Raw genomic sequence first — 25,731 nt, 5'->3', positions numbered from 1 at the left:
TTTCCAAAATATTTTAAAATGTAGCAAACTATTTTAAAACTTTAAACATGGCCTTGTTTTTATTATATCCACTTTAAAAAATCTTATATGGTAATAAAATTAGTTTTGGTTATAAAAAAAAACTAAAAAGGCATTTAAAATATAAAATATGTAAAAAAAACTAGTTTTAAAGCTTTATACAAATAACTAATATTTCAATCACGACTATAAAAATAATAACTAACAGGTAAAACTTTAAAAGACTCAAGACAGTTAAAATTATTAAAGTTTGAAAGTTACTTAACACATAAGTGAAAAACACCTTGTCAAGAAATATCTCTAGTTTATAAAAAAAAAAAAAGTAAACATTTAAAATTTTTAATTAATTAATACAAATTGAACGATTCTTTGTTACAGGTAAAGTCGTGATTGGGCAATCCCTTGGTAAATCATTACTGACAATAGATATAAAACTTATTAGCCAGTAACATAAATAATATAAAAGAGCTATTAAGGGCATTGGGGGTTAACATTTTTTTCAAATTTTGATCCTATTTTATATAGTTTTTACTAAGCTACAAGGTGATTTTTACAGATTTTCAAAACTCAAAATATTTTAAGAAATATAGCCAGTCAAAGTCGGAGGCAACAATAGGTTCCTTATAGGAGGCGCAAACTAAAACGGCAAAAATAGACTATTTCACTAAAAATCTATCTTCTCTTACGTTTTTTGGGATAACTACCTCAAATTTTAAGGAAGTGTTCCTTGATATATTAAGAAAACTCTTTTGGAAAGAACTAAAAAAAATTTAAATAAAAACTTTATTTAAAAAATAAACAAAAAAACTTTTTTTTTTGTTTTTTTGTTATAAAATTTTTATTTATTAATTTTTTTTATTTTTGTTCCAACAGCATTTTTTGAATATTGCAAGGAATATTTCCTGGAAATTTGAGGTAGTTTCCTCAAAAAACGTAGGAGGAAATAGATTTTTAGTTATTTCTAGTTATTCGCCGTTTTATTTTGTGCCCCACATAAGAAGCCTATTGTAGTCTCCGACTTCGACCGGCTATATCTCTTAAAATATTTTGAGTTTTAAAAATCTGTAAAATTCTACTTGTAGCTTAGTTAAAACTCAATAAAATATGACTAAATTGTAAAAAGCTTAGAGTTTTACACTTTTTAAAGTAGTTGATAAATAAGATCACTGTTTAAACTTTTAATGCTACTTCACTTCAACTTTTTAAAATATAAAAATTGAGGTTTGTAATAGTACTTATGCGGAAACTACTATATTGTCCAAAATAACATTTGTTAAAGTACGGTTTCGAACTGTACAAAACCTTCACCAGAATTTCTTGTAAAATAAAAAATTCTAAAAAAGCATTTCAGCAACCAAATTTTAGGGCTTGATATTAAAATATTTATCTAAGTGTAAAATTAAATTATAATGTAGACTTTTTACAAATATTGGAAATTTGTCGGCAGTCATTTAAAAGTATTGGATTTACTAGAAAAATTTTTTGTGGGCCACTGTTATTTGAAAAAACTGTTTATAAGAAAGAAAACAGCTATAAAATAAATTTTTGGTTATGCGTATATATTGTTTTAAAATATTATACTGGATATAAAAACTTATATCAGTTTTTCAATGAAAAAACCACAAGTAAGCACCAATGTTTACAGATAAAAAAACTGTACTTATATAATAAAAAGAAACATTATTTTTTTTTTTTATTGACAAATTTTTTTCAACTAAAATATACGTTGAGGGTCGGAGATTTTTGCTTAAAAGACCGTAGCTTGTCGACCCCTGCTGTTGATGATTATCAGTGTTATCGTTTTTATTAAATACAAAGAATTTTTATGTAAATTAGTTATAGTATGCTGATTTTGTAAGTGTTAAGGAACACTAGATGTTTAAAAACTCTAAAACTGGAACCAAATATTAATGCTATACTTAATAACAGCTTCTTACAGCTAGTTGGTATATATTTCAACCTAAAGTAGATCTACAGATTAACATTATTTTTAAGAGTATTGCTTAAGAGTATATAGAGATAACACTATTTTTGCAATAAATATTTCTTATAATAATTATCAATTTAAATTTATAACATATTTAGTATTTTTAAGGTAATTTAGTGAAATTACTTTTGTTCATAAGTATACTAAATAAATTAGAATATAAAACAAACAAAGTTTCAATAAATTACAATTTAAAAAATAAAGTTTATGATGATGTTCAAGTTCTAAGTTTTCTCAGATAGTGGACCGTAGTCGGGCTTAGATAGTCGGACTGGAATAAGTGATTTATAAACTTTAAACTTTGTAAAAAAAAATCTGTTTTTTTTTAAACTAGGTCGCCTAATAATTTATCAAAACATTTCTATAACTCCATAAAAATTTCTATATTTATTTATTTCTGAAGTCGTATATTTATAAATTTTTCAGCTACAACCTTTGTTATGGTATTTTTTTAACAAAAATTTTTTTTAAGTTCTATCGGGGATTTTCGACTAATTTTTGACACAAAATTTAAATCTTAACACCTGTAACTAAAACTCGGTCAAATGAACCTTTTTAAATTCAAACTACTGGAATCAGTTAAAACAAAGTTTTTGTTTATATACAACTGATATAGCTTCTAATGGCCTTACTTTTTCAACTTTTTGAGGTTTATCAGGTTTAAAACTAAAAAATCAAAAAATACTTTTTTTAACATAAAAAAAATATTAAATCAAATTATTAGAACAAACTTTTTTCTAGTGCATAACTTATTTCGAAAATATAACAACACACACTTTATTATTATTTAAGTGCTTTTGACCATGACTTATCAAAAGCTGTATCTTAGTAAGTTAAATTGAAATAAAAGCTCACTGTAATGAAAACGTTTATAAGTTTATAAAACCATCGCTGGTTCTTTTTAGTATAATTTAAAATCTAATTATCTTTAATAGTAAACAGTAGTGTTCTTTAGCATTTATACTTAATTTATTTTTAATTTCTTACTTTACACTCGATTATTAAGTCATTTGATGTTTTATAAACTTATAAACGTTTTCACTACAGTAAGCTTTTATTTCAGTTCAACTTACTAGATAAAGTTTTAAGTCGTAGTAGATAGTACTTAAACAAATAATAACGAAATGTTTTTTGTTATATTTTTTTATTAAACTATTAATTAAACCTTACAAAAAAAATTTTGAAAGTTATTTAAGTTATGAAAAAAAAGAATCAAAGAATCACGTTCAGATATTTTTTAGTCATGTACCGGACCCACAATTTCGGGTCCGGCCGGACCCGGATGCGGACTTTTTTTCAAATTAGAATCCGGCCAGAACCGGACCCGGACTTTTTTTTCAAATTAGGATCCGGCCGGAACCAGATCCGGACTTTTTTTCAAGTTAGAATCCGGCCGGAACCGGATCCGGACTTTTTTTTCATATCAAGATCCGGCCGGATCCGGATATCAGACAAAAATGGCAATATCCGGCCAGATCCGGACCCGAATAGTGAGTCCGGTACATCACTAGTTTTCAATTTAAAAGTAGAGCTTACATTTGTAGTTTCAAAACTTCATTTCAATAAAAGCTAAAAAAAAACTATGAATAACTTTAAATTTAGTATAAGGAAAATTGATAGAAAAATAAAGTACATCACAGAAACAATATCTGGTAGCTAAGATTAAAATCTATTAAATATGATCAACTTGTAAAAATCAAGGAGGACCCCCCCCCCTATAGCCTTACCAAGCTAAAATCAATTAAAATCAAGTTCTTGAACAAAATTAATTAGAGAATCACAAAATATTGAAAACTGGATCAGCTTAAACTCATTCAAAATCTAAAAGAGTTTTTCAAAAAATCTTAAAACTAGCCTAACAATTTGGTAGTAAAGTTTTTAATTTTACAACATAGGTAAAGAGATCCATTTCTGAAATTTTTATTTTATAGTTTAAATGTAAACAAATGTAAATTAGTCACGTGTTCAAAATGAGCCAATCACGGTAGGTGTTTAATTTACAAAGGGTTTGTTTTTGAAAAAATAATTTTCTGTATGCTCTTTTTTACTAACTAGATCCGAATCGGCTGGATCTCTGTTAGGATCCGGCCGGAACCGGATCTGGACTTTTTTTTTTTAATTATAATCCGGTCGGAACGGGATCCGGACTTTTTTTCATATCAAGATCCGGCCGGATCCGGATATCAGACAAAAATGGCAGTATCCGGCCGGATCCGGACACGGATAGTGAGTCCGGTACATCACTAATATTTTTACATAGATTTTTCTAAGTTCTCAAGATACAAAGACTTCTGATGACTAATTCTCAATGGAAATTCAAAAATAAACTTTTTTTTCTACTGTGTTTTTAAAAAATAAAGTGAGCTGCAACAACAATCAAACAACTCTTCATACATAAATCAAAAATAGTTCACACCAGGTAAATTTTGTAACATTTAACTAGTTTTCTAAACTACTTTTGAAATCAAAGTCATTTAGACACTGCATCAAATGCAAAATGAAACCAAGTAATAGAACTTTTCCGCAACGTTCTTTAACTAAAGAAAGAATGCACAGCTTTATTTTTATTTTTAAGAATGTAATGGTGTCAGAAACTATAGACTTTTTAATTCAAGTAAAGAATCTTACTGTAATTAAAACACAACAAACTATAACTAGGCTAGAAAACATAAACTTAAATCGAATATAACAGTTAAGGATACACATAACTGCCACATAATTTTGATTGAATTATATATGTTTAGTACATCTAATGCTATTATGTAAAGTATAAATAGTTGTAAAGTAAAAAAAATATTATAAATTGGTACAAGACTTACTTTTTGGCTGATTGTGGAATTTTTCGACTTGGAAGCAAGTTGGATCTCTTCTGCAGAATTAAGCAATTCACGATTTTCTCGCTTTTTTTCATCTAACTCCTTCCTCCTTTGTTCTCTAGCTTCTCGCTCTTTACGAAGCTTTTCCTGTCAATATTTTGATTAAAATAGAGTCCTTAAAATTAAATACAGTATTTAAAACAAAAAAATTCTAAAAGTTTTCACAATGTGTTTTTTTAATGTTTTAACTAGTTTACATACATACTGTAAAATTATTTAAACTGAACAACATTTGTTTTTTCTAAAAACCTTTAAAGGCAGTACACAGTAGGTACTAAAGAAAAAATTATACAGTTACTGTACAGTCACACTATATATTTTAATTGAAAATTCTAAAAAAAAATAATAGTTTTTAATCTGGTTGTTATTAAAATGTCAAAATTGATAAAATCTGAAATAAACATTTGATTCTTATTACAAAATAAAATTTAAATTCCCAGAGTTAGCACCTGTGCACAGAAGTGTGCACAAAGGTGCACATTTTGAGAAACACTAATTCATTTAATTAAATAACCTTCAGCTATGAATCACGTAAAATATATCAATAACAAAAAAAAAAGGTTTATCTAATTAAAATGATATCAAATTTATTACATTACAAAACTTATATATTAAATTACAAACATTACCTAATTTCAGAAGTTATTCTATTTTTACCAAACTATATAAAATAAATATTGAAATTTTAACTTACGTTAATAATAATTGAATATCAAAAGTATTTATTTTACAAGTAAATTGTGTATATAACTTATGTAAACGTTACAATTTAAAAGTCTTTTTTTTGGATCTAGTTGATTATTTTTTACAAAAAATTATTTTCATTAACATATATAGCACATAAGATTAACTGCTGAGTTAAATTATTGAAAAGGATAATATTTGTAAAGTACAATTCTCAGTAACTTATACTAATACATACAAACAGCAAATAAAACCTGATATTTTCTGTCTACTTCTTCTCTGTGTTGCTTTTCTGCTTCTTCTTCTAATTTTAGTTTTTCTCTTTCCGTCTAAAAATTTTATGATTACTTCCAACTATCAAATTTATTTTTAAGTAAACAAAATACACAACAAAAGTTTAATTCTATTATTTTGTTATGAAAGCATTAACATATAATCAGTATTTGAAATAGATAACTGCACTTAAAGCATTAATCATAAATTATATACTACTGAAAGTATCGAGTAAAAGAGCTGCCATAAACAACAGCTTTTTTTCTAGTCAAGCTGTTAGAAAATTATATAGAAGACTATAGTTGATAACATTTTCACGATTGTTAAAACAGCTAGATTTTAAAAACATTTCTATGACAGACCTACTTTAAACAAAGTAACAAACTCAATCAGTACCTATTAGCATATATGCTGAGTTGGCATTAGTGACAACTATTGAATTGGTACAGAGCTAATTTAAATATTATTGTATTTTATATTTATGGGTACAACTTCAAGGTTTATTATGTTTAAACTTCAAATACATTATATTAAAAAAATAAGTATAGATACAATAATTAATAAAGTAGTTTTACTTGCTCCGCTCAGGCCCACACGTTACCACTAGTAGGCATACTACTAAATTTTAATAAGAAAAATAACTTTATTTTAAGTAACTGTTCAAAATTTATGTTTAATTGTTTGCTAACAAAAGATCCTAGTGAAATAACTTCACTGAAATATAAATAAAAACATATTGTACAGTAATCTTCCTATATTGTACCAACATATGTTTCTGTGTGTTAACTAATCAACACACTTCAAATGGGTTCTGTAAAAAAATAATTACTGTAATGAAGGAATAGAAGCATAGAATAAAGTGGGTGTATACATGTTTTCATTAAAAAAAATAATTTCTACAGATAATAGTTAATAATAGGTAAAATACTTAATATTAAATCCGACTGTTATAAAACTATATAATATTTGTAATTACTAAGTCTAAAATAACTTAAGTAAACCAAAAAAAACACAACAAATCATAACATAAACAAACCACTCACGTTAATGGAAAGAATAACTGATTCAAATTTTACTGTTGTCAATGAATGAACAAAAAACATTCATTACATCCAATAATTACGTCACAATATAAATGAGGTTATTTCAACTATTTAACTTGTATTGCAAAGTTTTATAATTGAGTTTTATGTTGTTATAAATGTCAATATTAAAGTTTTATAATTTTACTTTGTGGTTATTAATAAAAAGGTAAAACATAAATTTTAGAATTGAATGACTTTTTAAATATAACTCACAACAAACAGACTCCTGGTACTTTCTACTTAATTCTTAAAAGTTAAATCTATAGATGTTTAAATAATTATTTCATTTAGTTTGGACTAGATCGTTTTCATAATGATTATAAACTTAACCGTTAATTTATCAAGCAATTTTGACTACTAAGTTTTAAAATTACAATGAAGTATTCATTTCAATTGTCATATAAAATTAATTTTTCATTTTTTGAAGTTAAGATTGAAGATTGATAAACTTGTAATATTTTCAACCAAAAAGTTATTAATTATTCTTTAATTCTGTGTTACAAAGTAGTTTAAATACATTTTATCAAGTTTTAGACTTCACTAGGGTGTTTTAATACCTAAACCTGAGTTGCTAGAACTAGTAATAGGACGTTAGAACAATACTGATTAAGTCTAAAAGTTTACTTTAGTTACTAAACTTATAACTAATCCTAACTTAATAGTTAAACTGTCTTTATAATTATAAAAAGGTTGTAAGAGAGTTGTAATGTAGTTGTGTTATTTTTTAGTTAATAACGGCTCTATATCATTTGCTTTTTACAAAACATAAAAAGTTCGAATCATTTTTGAAATGTAATAAGTTTGGTTAAAAAGTTATTGTATATACAAATACACACAACTTACTAATTGAACATTTTCGCGAATTTATACACAATTTTTATTTAATTTACTTAAAAAGAATGAGGCTAATGAATTTAAAACAACAACTCATGCCTTAAAGCGTGTTTTTCCATAACTTATGCAAAAAAACATGACTTATGTTTTGAACTTGACCTCAGGGATATAGTTTTGAACTATAAACTCATTGTTTTATTAATGTAGGTGTTTGAAAAACAAGAGCTGTATTAAACGCCTACTAATTTTATATCGCCCACTTTTTTTCCAATGACCTGCTAAAATTTATCATTTAGGGAAACCTTAGTGTACACTTTACATACTTATTTACATGCTTAATAAAAACAAACTACAAAGTTAGTCATGACTTCTTTTTGATTAGACTGTTTAAATAAAACAGTAGTTTTTTTAAAGCTTTAAACATGTTAATGTTTGATTCATCTTAAAAGTAAAAGTAACATTTAAAGTTAAACTAATAATTACTATAAGTACTACAGCTTAATTGTCGAATATAAATTTTTATTACAAACAAAATTACAAATTGTTTTTTATTTACTTTTAGAAGAAATTGTAAAGTATATTTTTTTAATAAACGAAAAATCATAACTTCAAAGAAAATCCATTACTTCTCTATTCCTTTTTTGTCAAAACTTCATAGTTTAAACAATTTTACGGTTCATTGCGTACAAACAAACGACTTTTCGATCATATTTAAAATAATTCAATTTTCAAAACTGTAATTTAAACTCACAAAGTTTTTTTATAACTTATTTTCTAATTGTTTTTAATAAATTCATTATTGTGTAATAATTTAAGTATGAGATTTTTTTATACTTTTAATGGTTTAAAAATATGTAATAACTATTTTTTATAAACAAAAACTATTTTATAATGAATAGTCTGCATTGATATGATGAACATTTACTTTTACGTGTAAAAATTAAAAAAAACATTTTTCTACTTTTTTTTTTATGAACTTTATCTAAGATAATCATAAAAACAAAAGTAGTGATAATCTACACCAAACTTTTATTTTTATTTGATAAAAGTTTTCAAACTGTTTCTAATATAAAGTATAAACTTATCTGCATATTTATAATGAAATAAATAATTTAAAAAATAAAATATAATTAGATTAATAAGTTGTTAATTCATGAAATATATATTTTGACTGCTTGAAAAATTTTCTATAATCTTCCAGTATAAAAAGTTTAAACTAATAGTATACTTTTAACGATTATATACTTTAACAAAAAATATTTAATAAAATTAAAATTAATTAACTATAAAATGGAAAATTTTATCTTATACAGGTATAGCCTTAACTTCAATAGAAAAATTAATTTATTCAGTCACGACTCATTCCATACACAATAAAAAAAATTTAAGTGAAATTTTCTACAAGAAAAAAATATTTTATAACTTACAAACATTAATACTTTTATAAAAAGTCTTAAAAATTTCCGAATATGCATAAAAGTTTGAATACGTAATCTATTTCCGTGAGAAAATAATAAGCAAAACGTAAAGTAATTTACTTTAATAAAATCATGTTCATGTAACCCAAGTGTATAAAATTTGACTAATTGCAAAGTATATATATTTTTTTTATATGAATATATACTTTTTTTAAACTGCAAAGCTTTGAATAAACTGGATACAAAAAAGTATTTAATTAGTACAACGTTTTCTTCTGCTATAAACATTGCATAGAACTTAAAATCTAACAGGAAATAAAAAATACTTTTTGGTAAAAATAACCAAAATGTACAAAATAATTTATAGAGGTTGTTTTAATTTATAAAATTTTATTAAAAGTATACGGAAATCTCATCAACTTGCAAACTTAGTTGTTAAATTTAACTAATGGTTCATCTTTTTATTGCTCTAAACATAACAAAAAGTTGTCACTAATTGAGTGTTTTTTGCATTTTTTATTCTAATAAACATACTACATTACAGAACTATAGTTTACAAAAAAGTTAAAAAATCTTATTACAATATAAATTACTGCATTCCTTAAAGCTTTATAACGAGTAAGAATATTTTTTATAAATTCTAACAGTGCTAATGAAGGTCAAATTTTCTCCACAAAAAGCTTATAAGCTCTTTAGAAATAGGTTTTTGGAATAACTATTTATACAAAACGTAAGAGCCAACTTTTTTTTTTTTAAATGCAATACCAACTTAGCTGCGAAAAAAAAATTAAATTTAATTAAAAAACTTTCAAATTTTAAGTTTAGTATAATTTTTTAAGCACACAAAATTTATTATCAATATAAACAAATATACATCAATTTTAAGTATAACTTAAATTTAGTTTTCTTATTATAAACAAAACTATATTTTGTGGGACTTTCAAATAATATAAAAAATAACTAGTATTTAAAAGTATCAAAAAAAATATATAGTTGCTATTTAAACTAACTTTGGTAATTGTTGAAAAACATAGTTTTATTAATGTAAATATATAATTTCAGTTAAGAACAATTTTCTCTATTTGTTTTAATGGAAGTTTTAAAAACACTCAAAAAAGTTGTAACAAAAATTTAACATCCAGACCAGATTTTTTTTAGAACTATTTCAGTTTTAATATTCACTATCAAATTACTCAATAAAACTTGCCTGTTTGTTTAAAACTAAGAAAATTTATGTTTTTCTATTACAAATCAGTTTAATCTTAAAAGACTAGAACAACTAAGCGACTTATCTTGTTTACTTTAAACTATTTATTAAACACTTAAAAAAATATATATATCTTACCCTTCTTTCTTCGATTTTATTATAAATGTCATCTGAGATCTTTTTGCTTTCTTCAAGCTTCTTTTCGGCGCCAATTTGTCTCTTTTGTTTTAATTCCTGGCAAATATAACTTCAGTAAAGAAATAAACGAATATTTTTTTACTACATAAACATAAGGGATCACAGATTACAAAGAGTTTTTGAAATCAACTTGCGCTACAAGAAACATAATTTAACAGTAAAACTTACCATACATTACATGTAAGTTAAATTAAATAGCATAATTATTTAACGTTTGTTGTTTTAAATTGAAAAGTGCACGGACGTCAGATTCTACAAGAATTTTTTTTTTCTTCGTTGATAATACAAAATATTTGTTAGGTGTTATATATTAGAAGTAATTTAGACAGGGTATACAAAATACTTATATACTAAAGATCGGCAGTCATTTGGTGGTCGCAGGCCAAATTTCAAAAACATAAATACTCGCGGACTTCAGTTGTAGTTTTACTTTTTGCTTTTAATTTCAAACCTCAGAATATCTAGTATATTTTCAAAGATTTTTTTGGGCCGCATTTTGCCGACTCCATAGTCTAAAAGGTAGATGAAATAGCAATATAAGATACAAAGTATTTTACTTTACCAAATGCATAGACCAGTGGTCGTCACAATGTGCATCTGTGCAGTAGTGTGCATTGAAAATTTAATAATATTAAAAAACGTATTTTAAAAGACATTTTTCTTGTCTTTTACCATTGAAAAAGTCTATTTATAATAAATATCAACAGTTCTTAGTATGCTACTTTTATATCAATACTCCAAAAGTATTTCAAAAAAGTTTTTTTGTTTTTATAACTTGTATTTTTTTTAAGTCTAGTGTGCACAAAAATTATTCACTGTGTACACTTTTTGAAAAGGTTGAAGATTAGTGTTATAGACAACTGCACAAATTTTAAAATAATTCACCATTAAATATATATATTTCTGAAAACTCAGACTGTAAAAAGTAGCTAAGCCTATAAGAAAAAAATCTACAAACAAGATCATTTAAATCAAAATAAATATAATTTAAAATACTCTTGAAAATTTTATGAAATTTGTTAGTTAAATGATTTACTACTCAAAATCTATTAGTTTTGTTTTTCATTTGCTATAATTGCTTATAAGTAAATGCTTATAGTTTAATCATACTTGTATTTAAATATTTATACATCTTATGAAAATAAAAATATACTTTATTGTTAACTTTATACGTTTGTACAGTATTAAAAACACTCAAGTAGCTGTAAATGAGCAATAACATATAAACTTTATAATTAAGTATTTTATAAATTTAAAGTAATAAAAAAAAGCTTAAAAAGTTTAGAATTTTGTAATTATATACATTCTAATAAAACTGTAAATTTACCTTGAGCATTTTCATTGCTTCATTTTCTGAAGTGGTTGTTGGCCTAAAATTTTTTTTTTTATTAAAAATATTACTAAAAAGCTTCAAACAGTTAATAATACTTCATAATTAATTGTTGCAACCAGTTCTACGTTATCATTATATACATTTAGTAACCAATACTTTTTGTCACACAAATTTATTATTAAGTCTATTGGTACTATGAAAAAAATCCTATTGTCAGTGATTTTTTACCTAAATAACTCTACAGATACTTATTTTATTATTATAAATATATAAGTTTAAAAATATTAAAGACTTTGCTTGTTTCATATTTTATGTTCAAAAAAAGAAAAGAAAAATTAAAAAAAATTATACTTAATAATAGTTCGTTGTCTTAAAAATTAAAAGTGTGAAACTGTTTTTTAATTTTGTATCAAAAATGATCGTTTTACACTGTTTTTGTTTTAAATATTAGAGACACTTTAGACAAATTTAAGGTGTTGCAAACTGTTAAATTAACTCTCAAAAAATATATATAGTCTTATTTATAATATAAAAAAACAACTAATTTTCGAATTGTTTACTCAGTTTCAATGTTTAGCACATATCTTCAGAACCAAATAAAGTACAAAGCAAAATTTTGAAGAATCACACAAAAAACACATCGTGACGTTTCAAGTAAAATTGAATAATTTTAGTTAGCCTATTCTAAAAACAACTTATGTACAAGTCAACTTATTTTTTGTTTTGTTTGTTCTTGTTTTTGGTTTTATTTTATTTACATTATTTCTAATCAATAAATTTGTTTTTATAATCTTATTTATATAGTACTTACTGTATATGTACTAAAAATTATAACACTTTTTAATTTCACAAGTTAAAATTTAACAAATTTTAAATCTTTATTTAATTGTAACTGATAATTAAATCTAACTAACTGATTGTAATAAGTTTAATTCTTTTTTTAACAAATATTTAAGGGTTATGAGTTGTTTGAATAAACGTTTAAAGTAGCTTATATTTTACTATCTCAAAACTTGATTTCAATTATTTTTATACTAAACAACTATTAACCATACTTAATGTATCATTTATAAATATATCAGTTCTAAGTATATAGGTTATATAATTACTTTTGAAGCAAAAAGTGCACTCAAATTTTAAAACATATTTTTCTATCGTTAAATCTTAATAAAAATTTAATGTTAACAATTGCATTTAAAACTTTTAGTAATATTTTGCATAGAGTTGCAAAGTTTAAAAAGCTGACAATGTTAACTGCATAAAAAGTTTTAAAGAAATTGAAAATAAAAATGTAAGTTTTGTAAGTATAAAACTTTTAAAGCTGACAAAATATTAAACCTTTAGCTGAAGTTTTTACTTTTATAGTTCACAGTAAGTAGTCTTTAGGCCTTTTCTTACGATCATCCTTAAACTTTATAAAGACAGAGTAATTTAACTGTAATTATAGTTAGCAATGAAATTTAATTACCACTAATGCATTTATTAGAAATTGTTGTTTAATTTTAATGCTTTCTATAGCTAGAACTATATTTTGTAAGCAACTTAAACTTGCGTACAAATTTAAAAGGAATTTTAAGTGGCACTTACTAAAAAGGGGCGCAGCCTGAAGAAGATTTTTGGTTTAAAAAGGAGTAGAAGTTTTGACCAATAGCATCAAAGCTTCATAGTTGGTTGAATCATAAAACTACTTATTAAAAATAGCTATAAAGTAAAAGCTTTAAACTCAGCAGACTGAATATGATTAAAATTTGTGTAAAAAAAACAATTGTTCTAGCGAAATTAAACAACTTCACCTTTCAACAGTATATATTATATCAAAAAAGAATTAGATTCAATCTACAAGGTTAATTAAATTGCAAGTTTAAAGAACTCTGAAAATTTTGCTTTTATTTCTTAATATCTGTGAGTAGTTATATTACAATAATTAATAACATTATGGTAGTGATAATTCAAAGATACAAACTTATTAGTACTGATTCTTTTTTTTTATGCATTATTGGCAAGTATTTTACTATAAACAAAAAACAAACCATAATTTTGCTTATAATCAAATTTTTTTAATATATAAGTAACAATATTGTCTCCACAAAACTCACATTTCATTCAACTTTTTCTCTACTTTTTTAAGTTTGGGAAAGTTTTCTTTAGTATCAACAGAAACATTAGCAGACTCTGATGACGGCTTTCCATTTTGATTTGGCTCATTTTCACCGACAACATCGGTTTCTCCTTCATTTGATTCTGAATCTTCCACTCCTATATTTTTCACTTTTTCCTCTTCAGAATCTAAACATTCCATATCTTCAACCTATGTTTTTATAATTTTCAAAAATTTTATGCTTAATTATTTCTTTCAAATTCGTGTCTTATAAAACTTAATTTATAATAAAGTTATTGCAGATCAGCTATCAAAATCATTAATTATATAGTGAAATCATTAGTAATAAAGTAAACTAATAAAAACTCAACAGTCTTTGCCATTCTCTACGGAAAGATTATTTTGAAGTATTTAATTAAAAAATATAAACTTTATCTAATATTACTTGCTAAGGATAAAGCATCTAATTAGTTACATACAATTATCTTTTACAGAACATTAATCATTAGATACGTCTTTTAAACAACTTAGCTTTTTAAGTTATTCATTAACAGTTTTATGGATTTAGATAAGTTAGAATAATTGGCCTGTTAAAGGTTTGCCCTAGACCATTCTATTTTTTAAATGGAAACAAAAATAACATTAATCTACAAAACTAAAATTTCTATATAAGCTAACATTTTCTTTAAACGTGTGTTTATTAGTTACGTCAATTTGTTTTAACATTTTTTATCTATGAAAACTTTTTTAAGGTATTGATTATGTCATAAGAAATGCTAAGCGTATTAAAATCGAGTGAGTAAATCGTGTATATTTTCGGAAGTAAACAAATTTATAAGTTAAACATTAAACTTTTATGCTGGTTTTTTTTTAAACAAACTTTGCAACAATTTCATTTTATGTGAAATAGTATTTTTATTAGAATAGATATATTCATATTAGAAGCTACTTTCATTAAATATATAAATAAATTATGACTGACATTTAAAGTATTAAAAGTGTTTAATTTCAATGTTTTAAAGTAAAATTAAGTAAACCAAATTTAATTGTTTTTTTAATTTTTGACTTCAATACAAATATTAATATATTAATTCTATTAGTACTGAAAATAAAATTAAACTCATTTTAAAGCAGTCTCCTTAACTATATACGTATGTTTCGTAATTCACAGTTAAAGCTATCATTCAGCAAACATTTTAGTTCTTATTGGTTTAAATTCTTCACATACTTATAAGTTCATTAAATATACACATAAATTCGTCTCAAGCAAGCTTTAGGGCTATATAAGGTAAAATTAAAATGCCTTGCGGCAAACTTAAGTATAACGTTAAACTTTATATTACGTCTAAAATATGAAAATAAATATCCACGAAAACCTCATAAATTACGAAAGACTTCACAAATAAATTGAATCATTAGTCTATAAAAAAAAACTTTTTTTTTAGGTTATGAACAAAGCATATGTAGTTAAGAAGTATATATATATTATATGTAAAAAATTGAACCTGAGAATTAAGTTTTTTTTTGGGTACAATTAAATAAAATTTTTAAAAGTAAATAAAAACAAATAAACGCAACAAGCTCATAAAAAATATGATTCAAGTTCTTTTAGAACTCGAGTTCAACGTAGTAAACCATAGTTGTAATATTGAAAAAAAATGCAAAATACTTCACTAAATAATAACAAAAATGTATTGACTTCTTTTAATTGACCTATATCAAAGGCAATTTTTTCACAAACAATTTAAAGCCTTTGAAGTTTTATATTCATCAGAAGAGTATAACATAACATAGCATTATATTTTATTAACACCTTATAAACAATAAGGTAGACAAAAGGCTTACGACTTTTTTTTATTTTAAAGCAAGTAAATAGTACCAAACACACTACATAGACAAAAAGCTGATAATATCATCCTTTTTTAGTTACGACAAACTTAGAAAAATCAAAGATACAAATTCTAAATAGCTTTAGTTAGTTAGTTAGAAAACAAAATTATTTTTCATCCTTTATTTGCTAGTTTAGTTATCATTAATTAAATAAATCTTTATTAATTTACCGTACACGTCGTTTCGAAACAAAGTCACAAACTACTGGCTTTTTTTTTTATGTTTTATACTGTATTGATCTTCTTATGTACCGTCTTTCAAGCTTATTAAAAAGCTATAGAAAAATAACTTAACATTTTACTATTCTTAAAAACTAAAAATTTTGGTTTTGAATTTAGCGTATAGTAATGGAACACATTTATTTTATTTTAACTCATCTAAAAATTCAAAATTATCTCTACTTAATCTTAGAAATCATAATAACCTTTAGATGCCAAGATTTTTCGTAAAATACATTGTTATTAGAACTTATGCTCCATTCTATAGACTTCATTCTTTTTTATAAAATAAAAATAAATTATGTTTTTTACTAAATTGTATATCTTTGATATGGACTTCGTTCTTTAACAAAATAAAATCTGTATAAATCATTAATTTATTAAATTGATAAAAAATAGAATAATGCACGATTAGCAATCCTATAGCAGACCAATAAAAATCATCAAGTTTTAAATAGATACTTTTCTAAATATTATTTTTAAGATAAATATAGAAACCGTTACCGAGTTTATTTTAAAATAAGTCTTGATAAAATGAGGTATAAAAAGTATTGATGAAACTATGCATATTAGTAAATTATACAAAAACAGCTAATTTTTGAATTTTAACAGAAATAATTAATAAAAATATCACAGAAATGAAACATAACTATAAAAATTTTCTGTATAGTAAATAACCATTAACGAAACTACTATATCTCGTATACCTTAAAATTTTATCTAAAATTTATAAGCCTATAAAGTGAATAAAAGCAAAACTGACTTTGGATTTCGAATCGCTCTTCGAATCTACATTATCTTCATTGCTTGAGTTATTGTTTTCTGATCCGTCGAGAACAGGTTCATCATCCACTTTATCTAATAAATCTCCACTTTCATCTTGTTCAGGTGCTGCTTCTACTTTCAATTCTTCAACTGGCTTTTCAACCACTACATTTTCACTTTCATCAGTAGCGTTTTGTTCTTTTACTGCTGTCTTAACAGTATTTAACTCTTCTTCTTTCTTAACTAAATTATCGTTCATTTTGTCTTGTTCTTGAGTTACTTGCATAGAATTTATAGCAGACTTTTTATAAACGTTTGTTTCAAAAGATTCTGCCATTTTTTGTCTTTCTACTTCACGTTGTCTCCTGTTTAAAGCGTTTTTTTTTTCAGATTAAAAAATTTAAATCAGAAAAACTAAATAACAATTAATAATAAATTAGGAAAAATAGAATTGGTATGGTGTTTCAGCGCACTTATTCACTTTTTATTCAACTAACAATTACTTTAAATATAAATCAAAAAGCTTAAAACGCTTTTTGATCTTAATTTACTAATAGCTTAAAATATAAAGTTCTTACAATAACATTTATTTAAAACATGTTTTCAAGATATAATATCATATTTACCTACCTTAGAAATCGGTAAAGTTCGATCACAAGTGCGCTGAAACACCATAACAATTCTATTTATTTAATACTAATTAATTTTTGTTTCTTCGTTAACTTGATCCTAACTCAAAACTTACGTTACTAAAATCTAATAAGGATTTTCAAACAAGCTTTTTTTTCATGAATTTACATATACTATGGCGAAAATCTTAATCAAATGTTATATATTAAACTTTACGGTAATATTCTATAAGAGCAAGATTAATTTTTTTTAAGTCAAACTGTAAACGGCATGTAGGCTTTTTAGTTTGCAAACTTTCAATCTTTAACAAAATTATACAAAACTTTTTAATAACTTTAGCTGATAGTTCCAACAGAAAAACAAATTATAACTATAAACTAATTAGTTTTTTTTATTTAATTAAGTTTTTTTTAATTGCTGAAAATATACAATAACTCTCTGTGAATCAAATTAAACCTTATATAAATGAAAACCATAATTAATATGTAATTGATAATTCCAATCAAAATGTTTTACAAACTGGTTTAAACTTAAATTAAAGCTAAATTTAAAACTACCTTTTAGTAGTCGACTAGTTCAAAATTAATAACTATATGATAAATTTCGTTGAACACAAAACATTAAAGACTTACATTACAAAAGTCTAAAAACTATTTACTAGTAATACAATAAGACAGTAAAACAAACAGTATTTATAAATACTTTTTTTTACTAACCTTAATCTTCTACGGCTCATTTTTTATACTTTCTTTAAAGACTTAGGTTTAAGCAATGGTTTTTATGGTATTATAGCTTAAATTTATTAGTTTTTTTTTTAGTTTTACAAAACAATAAAATAACATTACAATACTTATACAGTACAGATAAATTACAAAAAACAAGTTTTAATTGTACAAATGCAATATTTTTTTTATTTATCAAAAACCAAAAAATTCAGCAATTATTTCAAATCATTATAAATAGAGCTTTCAAACCAAAACAACCTATATTTTAGACATATACGGTTTTAATAGTAAAATATTTCTAAATAAAAATAATCTTTATATTCATATATAAAACTATCTTTAAGAAATGTTGTAATTCTGTGTTCCATGAACTTTACTTTAAAATGTTGTCTTAAAGCTTTTAAATCTGATGTTTAACTAGTTTGACAAGAACAATAAAATTATTAAAGAAATTAAGCATGTTTTTTGAAATTGAAAAATTTTATTGATATAATATTAGTAAGTAGCTCGATGACCAAAGGTCTTTCTATAACCAGTTCCTTTGACCAAAAATTTTGAACGTTGATTATTTTATCATGTTTAATAAACTATAACTAATAAGCTTAGTCTAAAACCTAACAAAAATTTTACTTGAAACTTATACTGTACCAAAATATCTATACAATAAGTCTGTCGTCTTCAAAATAAAACTTTTAAGTTAATCAGAAACTTTACTTATTTACCTAATTTAAACAAAAAAACATTCTAACCCTAGATGTTCTTGTAATCTTTAGAAAAAAAATAGAAATCTTATTCAAAATTTGTTCCTTGTGTCTAATCAATGACTAAAAACATTAATAAAATTAAAAACTAACGTACATTCCGACTGTTCTACTTAGTGAAAAGTTATTAGACTAGTGTGAAACAATTATAAACTATAAGTCTAACTCTATGGAACTTCAAAAAGTTTATAAAACTGCAAAACTAACTTTTCAAAAAAAGTTTAAACTACTTGTATAAACAAATGAAATTCCAATGAAAGTCTGTGTATAGGCTATCATTTCATAAAAAAATGCAACAATAACAACTAGACCTCCAGCTTTTATTTCAAGTTTTAAGTTATTACTGACTTATCACATTATTAACGTTTTAATATTTTTTGACCTCTCAATCAGCTTACAAAAAAGAACTGAAAAATTCTTACAAGGCTTTAAAATTTTGTATTTTTACTTATTTTGTAAGAAAGAAGGATCGCTCTATTCTAATATTAAAATTTTACTCACATCTGTTGCGGTAAAATGTGAAGACAAACGATAATATTATCTAACAAAAAGTTAATAAATCAGTTTTACTATACATCAAAGTCAGAAATGCTACAATTTAGATAACAATGATAAAATATTCAAACAATTATTATTACATAGAGTGTAATCGTGTAAATGAAGATTCACATTATCTCCATAATATATAGCTTTGCACAAGAAAAGTCAAGAATATTTAATAACTATCTAATTTTTACTTTTATAATAGTTCAAGCAATTTTTGAATTAATTATCTTGTTCTGGCCTAAAATATAAAAAGTGCAGCAATTTTGAAAAGGCTGTTCCATTATTTAAATAACACTGAAAGCTAAACATTTAACAAAAATATTACAGATAGTATACAATATACCTATAACTTTTTGTCATTTCGAAAAGTTTAAAAAATATTTACCTCTATTATTTTTCAGTTTACATTTTAGTAGTAGTTATACAACATTATAACAACTTTTTATAAGACAACTCAACTACTTATTAAATTAATTTCAATTATTATTTAACTAAAAGCTAGTAAATATTTTTTAAAGTTCTAAGTATTAAACTGTATTCAATTAATAAACTTTTATAAACTATTTTTGTATTACTTTGTTTTAATTTGAATCTTTAAATTATTTAATAATACTATCAGTCACTAAAGTTTAAGCAAAACATTTCTTAAGACTACTTATAAATAAAAACAATTTAGCTACGTACAGATATTTGGTACAAACAAATGTCTCTGACTTTTAACTTATTACAAGGGAGTCTTTTTAAATGTAAAAGAAAAAACTTCAAGATTGGTTATATAAGCCATATAAACATGTCGTTTTCAATTTTTCCTAAAAATAAACACTGTAATACTTAAAAATAATCAAAGTGATTTACCCTAACTGATTATTTTTAATTTTTTAACAAATAAAACAAAAATAGCTCAAGAAAATTTAGTTTTAAATGAGTAAAAATTGAAAATACGCACATAAAACTTAAAAAATTACGGTCCAAGACAACTATTAACAAAATAACATAAATTACATTTTTTACGATAAATATTTAATTTTCATTGTATACTTATAACGCTTGTAATTAAGACCACATAGATAAAACTTTAACTATGATTATTCCAAAGTTTAAAATGACTATTTAAAATAATTTAAATATACTAAATCTTTTGAACGAAGCGAAAACTAAACTGTGGTTTAAACATCGTATTTTCATAACCATTCGAATGCTTTACTAACAACTTTTTGTTTTAATTTCCAAAAAATTAATATAAAAACTTAATAACGTAATTACATATGAAAAATTTTTTCTACTAAACCAAAAATAAATTATAGGACTAAACAAATTTGAAATTTTTAAAGTTTGTGAGTATATTTTTAAAGAAAAAATAAACTAGAATAATTATAGAAATTAATTATTTTATCAAAATAAAAATACATTGAATTTTTATTTAGAATACATTTGTAAAAGTTATACTATATGATATCTTTTGTATATTTCACCATTAAAAACAACAAAAGTTTAATAATATTGTTAATAGTGCTTACGAAATTATATAATACTATAATAGAACCTATAAAAGTAATAATAGTACAATAGTACTATATAGTAAACATAAGAATAAACGGATTGCCTAACATTTAAATATGCTACCCTGTTATTATTTATAGAACTTTATTTATTCTGCATAATATTTATCATAACTAACCTTCTTTCTTCTCGCTTTTTTTCCCTTTCAAGTCTTGCTTCCTCCTCTTCTTGCAATTGTTTTCTGTATTTCATATTTGAGCATATAAAACAAAAATCAATTCGAGTATAAAATCTCATGGTAATTATTTTGTTTACAGCTATAAAAAAAATTTCTAAGATAAGTATATGCCGTTTTTTATTGAAATATTAAACCAAGATTATAACACTAAGATGAAACTTTCAATTTTGTATTTACAAATAAAGACATTTTTTTAAGTATAACATTTATGTTAAAATATAATTTATACAAGGCAAAATACAAATATCAAAGCATTTAAAGCAGTTAACTACTTGCTATAAATTACTAATCTATACAATTTTACTTTTTGTTTATAATGAAAAACAAAATACTCAGTAATCGCTAAATTATTTTGAGCATATAAAATCAAAAAAACTAAACAACTCATAATACTTGTTTGACAACTTGTTAACTGTATGTAATTTGAAATAAATAAATTTTATTTTTTGTATTTAATGTAATAACTTTTTATAAACTAATACAAGGATAGCTTGAATTAGAAATTTTTTTCTAATACATGCTATTTTCACCATTTTCAATTAAAAATTTAACTTTTTTTATACAAGAATTATTTTAAGTAAAATTTTTTTGTATTAAAAAGCTCATCTTTCAATTAGCACTTTTTGTCATATATATATTTTAGTTATAAATTAAATTTCGTTTTATTTTCATCAATAATCAAGATTTTAAATTGAATAATTATAAAATACTATTCTATGTTGAGACAAATAAATTACATAATTCACAACGTACTTTTATTATTTGAAACTTCAGTACAAAAACTAAATCAAAGTTTGAAAAAATTGCACTTAGTTTTAAATAAAATTAATAGTTTAAAACTAGATTTATTTTTAATCATACTTAAAATACTTTTATAATAATTTTTGATATAACAAAAATACCTTAGGTTTATTAATTACTCTAACAAGCATGAATCTGTTAAGAAATTGTGGACAATTTAAGTAAGAAAGTATACACAACACTAAGTTTCTTAATTGCACCAGCAAAAAATTCTTTACATTTTTTTTAGTATGTCTGTTATGGCTGACTAGTAAAGTTAAAATTGGAAGATATACAAAGCTTTTGTATGCTAAGCTTGGTGATTTTAATTGTTTACTCAAAACTAAGTTTAACTATTTTAATAAAAAATCTTGCTTACATTCAGCAACTTATTATCTTAATTTATGACATTAATTTATATTTACTATAATTTATTCAAAAAATTCTGAATTAGTCTATAACATTTATTTTAAAATTATAAACCAATAAATATTTAATTATATTTTTTTAAACTGAAACACTTTAAACAAAAATATGTATAAGTTTTGTAGTTACATATCTTTGTAATTTAAAAAAAAATGGTTTCTCAAAACTATAACATGATAAACCAATATGTTACAAGTTTAGCCTGTGTTAATGTTAGAGCAATATTTTGCCAAGGTCAGCTTATTCTATTATACAATAGCTAAAATTGTAAAATACAAGGGACCTAAATTTATCAGTCTGAATTAATTTTTATAGTAGCTTAAAAAATTAAATCAAAGTTTGAGAATGTACAAATGATTTAAAAACAATTCATTGCGTTACTAAGTTCATAAAATATACTTCATAATATTTTTCTTAAGCTATGAAGCATATAATTTAAGCTTTCAAGATTTGGAGTAAATAACTTTTTAGATCAGGTAAAAATATAAACAAAAGTCTAATTCCAACTTAATATTAGTAGAGAAAAATAATAAAATCGTATGTTTGCTCTAACGATCAAATATAAATTAATTAGATGTAAGTCAATGACCATTTTTAAACTATTAAAAATTAAATTAAATGAGAATACTTATGAAACTTTCCCTCAACAAAATTAATTTATACTTTAGAAACATTCAAAATGTTAAAGCTACCAATTTCAATATATTTCTTTACATATTAGCAATAATTAAGAATCAAAACTCACTCTAGTTCTTCTTTTTCTCTCTTCCTTCGTTCTTCTCTCTCTTTTCTACGCTTTAAACGTTCTCTTTCAAAATCATCATCTTCAACACTGTAGTCCCTTGAAGACCTCTCTCTGGAAATTCCAACCAGTCTAGTAGAACAATTTATTTTTAAATAAAATATACAATATAAAATAAAAAAAGAAAATAAAAAATATACAATGATCAAATAAGGAAGAATAACAAACAAGAAACAAAACTTAAACTTGTTTTTATTTTTTTAATTTGAAATTAAAACATTTACAAGGTATTTTATTACTAAAACTAGATTTTAAAAATAAAACAACTAATTTGATAAAAAAACTTTACACCCTTTAATTAAATTTTATTCTCTTAAAAATAGTTTTAATAAACTGGTAATTCAATAATTAGGCTTTCTCATAATTCATTTAGACTTTTCTAACTTAAATTAGTGTTTAATATATTATAAAATTTAAAATAATTGATAATAAGTAGTATAATTGAATATATTTTCTTAATTTAAGTTATCTTAATAATATTTCTCAAGTTCAACTTAAAAACAAACTAAAAAAATAAACAAAGTTGAAAACTAAACTATTTATCCTAATAAATTTTGATAACATATTTCTACTTAATTTTTTTTTTGATGATTTTTTTTTGTTTTTAACTTTATAATATATTAACACAAATGAAGTAGATTATATTTCAAACAGTGTAATTGAAAACACAGTATTTTGTTATAAAGTAAAAAAAGATCAAAACTATTATTATATAACACTTTTAAACAAAAAGGTATAATAAGTTAAAAATAAAATGGGATCTCTAATAATAAAGTTAACTATATTATGTGTAAAAGTCAAAATTAGTGTTCTATAGGATCCTAAACTTCAAATACTGTATCAGATACTGGTTTCAAAAAAATATCCAGACTTGGATCCGATCAATTAAAAAGATAAAGATTCTAGATCGATACAAACAATCTTTTTTAAAGCAATTACTTAAAACGTATAATAAAATTCACTGGAAGACACAAGAAAAACAAAAAGAATATCAATTACAAATTAAAATATACTTTTTAAATATTGTAAGTTTATAAATGTTTAAAAATATATTTAATGCTATAAAAGTGACAAATATGTTTAGAGAAAAACTTAAAGATAAACTTTGAAACTGAACTTTGTTGTAATATGTTTTCTTACTAAGATAAATTAATGTAATTTGATTGATGCTTATTAATTTTGCTTCCTTCTTTTCATAACAAACCTATATTATTTTTTCTTAAAAATTTGAAAGTTTACTAATTTTTTATTCTTAAATAAATTAATGGCTTTTAAATTTTTTAAGGTTCTATAAAGGGTTTGACTATTTTGCGAGTTGTTAGACCAGAGTGGATGCGTTTTATTCTTAGCAGGCCTTTTATATTTTATAAAATTATAAAACAAAAGAGTCTTTAAGGCCATAGGAGGGGGTAAGCCATGCTTTTCACAAGTTGATCTTATTTTATAGAGTTTTTTCTAAGCTTCAAGATGCTATTTATCCTTTTTGAAAATTCGAATTATTTTTTAAGATATGACTAGTCAAGTTGGTCCGCATAATAGGTTCCCTATGGGGAGGGAAAACTAAAACAGCAAAAAAAGACTATTTTATTTAAAATCTATGTCCTCCTACAATTTTCAAGCAATCTTCTTCGAACTTTCACCGTCTAATCTTTATGCAATAAAAAAAAATGTTACTTTGGAATTTTAAAAAAAAATTGTAAAAAGAATATTTTTTTGAAAAAAAAAAACTTTTTTTTTTTTGTGATAATTTTTTTATTTTTTTAAATTATTTAAATTCATAAGTAACGTTCTTTCCTTTTAATATAAGGAACATTTCCTGAAAATTTGGAGAATATTTCTTGAAAAATGAAGAAGGAGATAGATTTTTAGTAATTTTAAAAATTTTTGAGAAAATTGACCCCAAAAAATTTGCGGTCCATACGTTTGTATTGGAAACTTTTTATAAAAAATAAAATATCCCAAAAGTTAAATTATATTTTTGAATTCTTTAAAAACTGGCTTTTAGTTTGTATTTAAAGCTTTCATATAAAAGCTAAAGTTATATTTTGTAAAAAAAAAGTGTTGGACCTTTATGGGTTCAAAAAAAGTTTAACCTGTCAGATTCAGCAAGCAATTCTTGTCTCTTCTTTCTTCTTATTTCTCTTCTTTGTTCCCATGACAATGCATCATCCATATCTACCTCCATAAGACTAAATTTAATAAAAGAAAACAAAACTTTAAGCCTGTTGTAAGTATAAGGAATACATCAGTTTTGAATACTAAAAATATTTTTTGAAATTGCTATATTTACTTGAATAAAAAAGTTTAGTAGTTATCTTTAATTTTATAAAAAATATACCTTAAATTTCAAGAGATTTAGTAATATAAGTAAATTCTACCAAAGCTTAATTAAACTTTGGTTTGGTATAACGTTGTTATTTTAAAAGTTTTAAACGATTT

The 25,731-nt window shown here is 23.4% G+C and overlaps 1 protein-coding gene across 1 annotated transcript in view; it reads right to left on the bottom strand.

Annotated features, from left to right (window-relative positions):
- LOC145849199 (uncharacterized) overlaps nt 1-25,510 on the bottom strand; it is a 44,269-nt gene extending 18,759 nt beyond the window's left edge. The window contains exons 1-9 of the mRNA XM_082954312.1: nt 25,386-25,510; nt 23,236-23,364; nt 21,225-21,287; nt 16,883-17,249; nt 14,010-14,221; nt 11,908-11,950; nt 10,521-10,616; nt 5,820-5,894; nt 4,825-4,968 (exon numbers count right to left, since the gene is read on the bottom strand). Coding sequence (XP_082810438.1) covers nt 4,825-4,968; nt 5,820-5,894; nt 10,521-10,616; nt 11,908-11,950; nt 14,010-14,221; nt 16,883-17,249; nt 21,225-21,287; nt 23,236-23,364; nt 25,386-25,477 — 1,221 coding nt within the window. The 5' untranslated portion in view covers nt 25,478-25,510. The remainder of the gene's footprint in view (nt 1-4,824; nt 4,969-5,819; nt 5,895-10,520; nt 10,617-11,907; nt 11,951-14,009; nt 14,222-16,882; nt 17,250-21,224; nt 21,288-23,235; nt 23,365-25,385) is intronic.
- Between the last annotated feature and the right edge of the window lie 221 nt (nt 25,511-25,731).

The sequence above is a fragment of the Thalia democratica genome, chromosome 1 (genome assembly GCF_965202585.1).
Source record: "Thalia democratica chromosome 1, ktThaDemo2.hap1.1, whole genome shotgun sequence".
In the NCBI taxonomy this organism is placed as follows: domain Eukaryota; kingdom Metazoa; phylum Chordata; class Thaliacea; order Salpida; family Salpidae; genus Thalia; species Thalia democratica.
The sequence above is the reverse complement of the archived record's forward strand: the minus strand, read 5'-3'. Positions and strand labels throughout refer to the sequence as shown.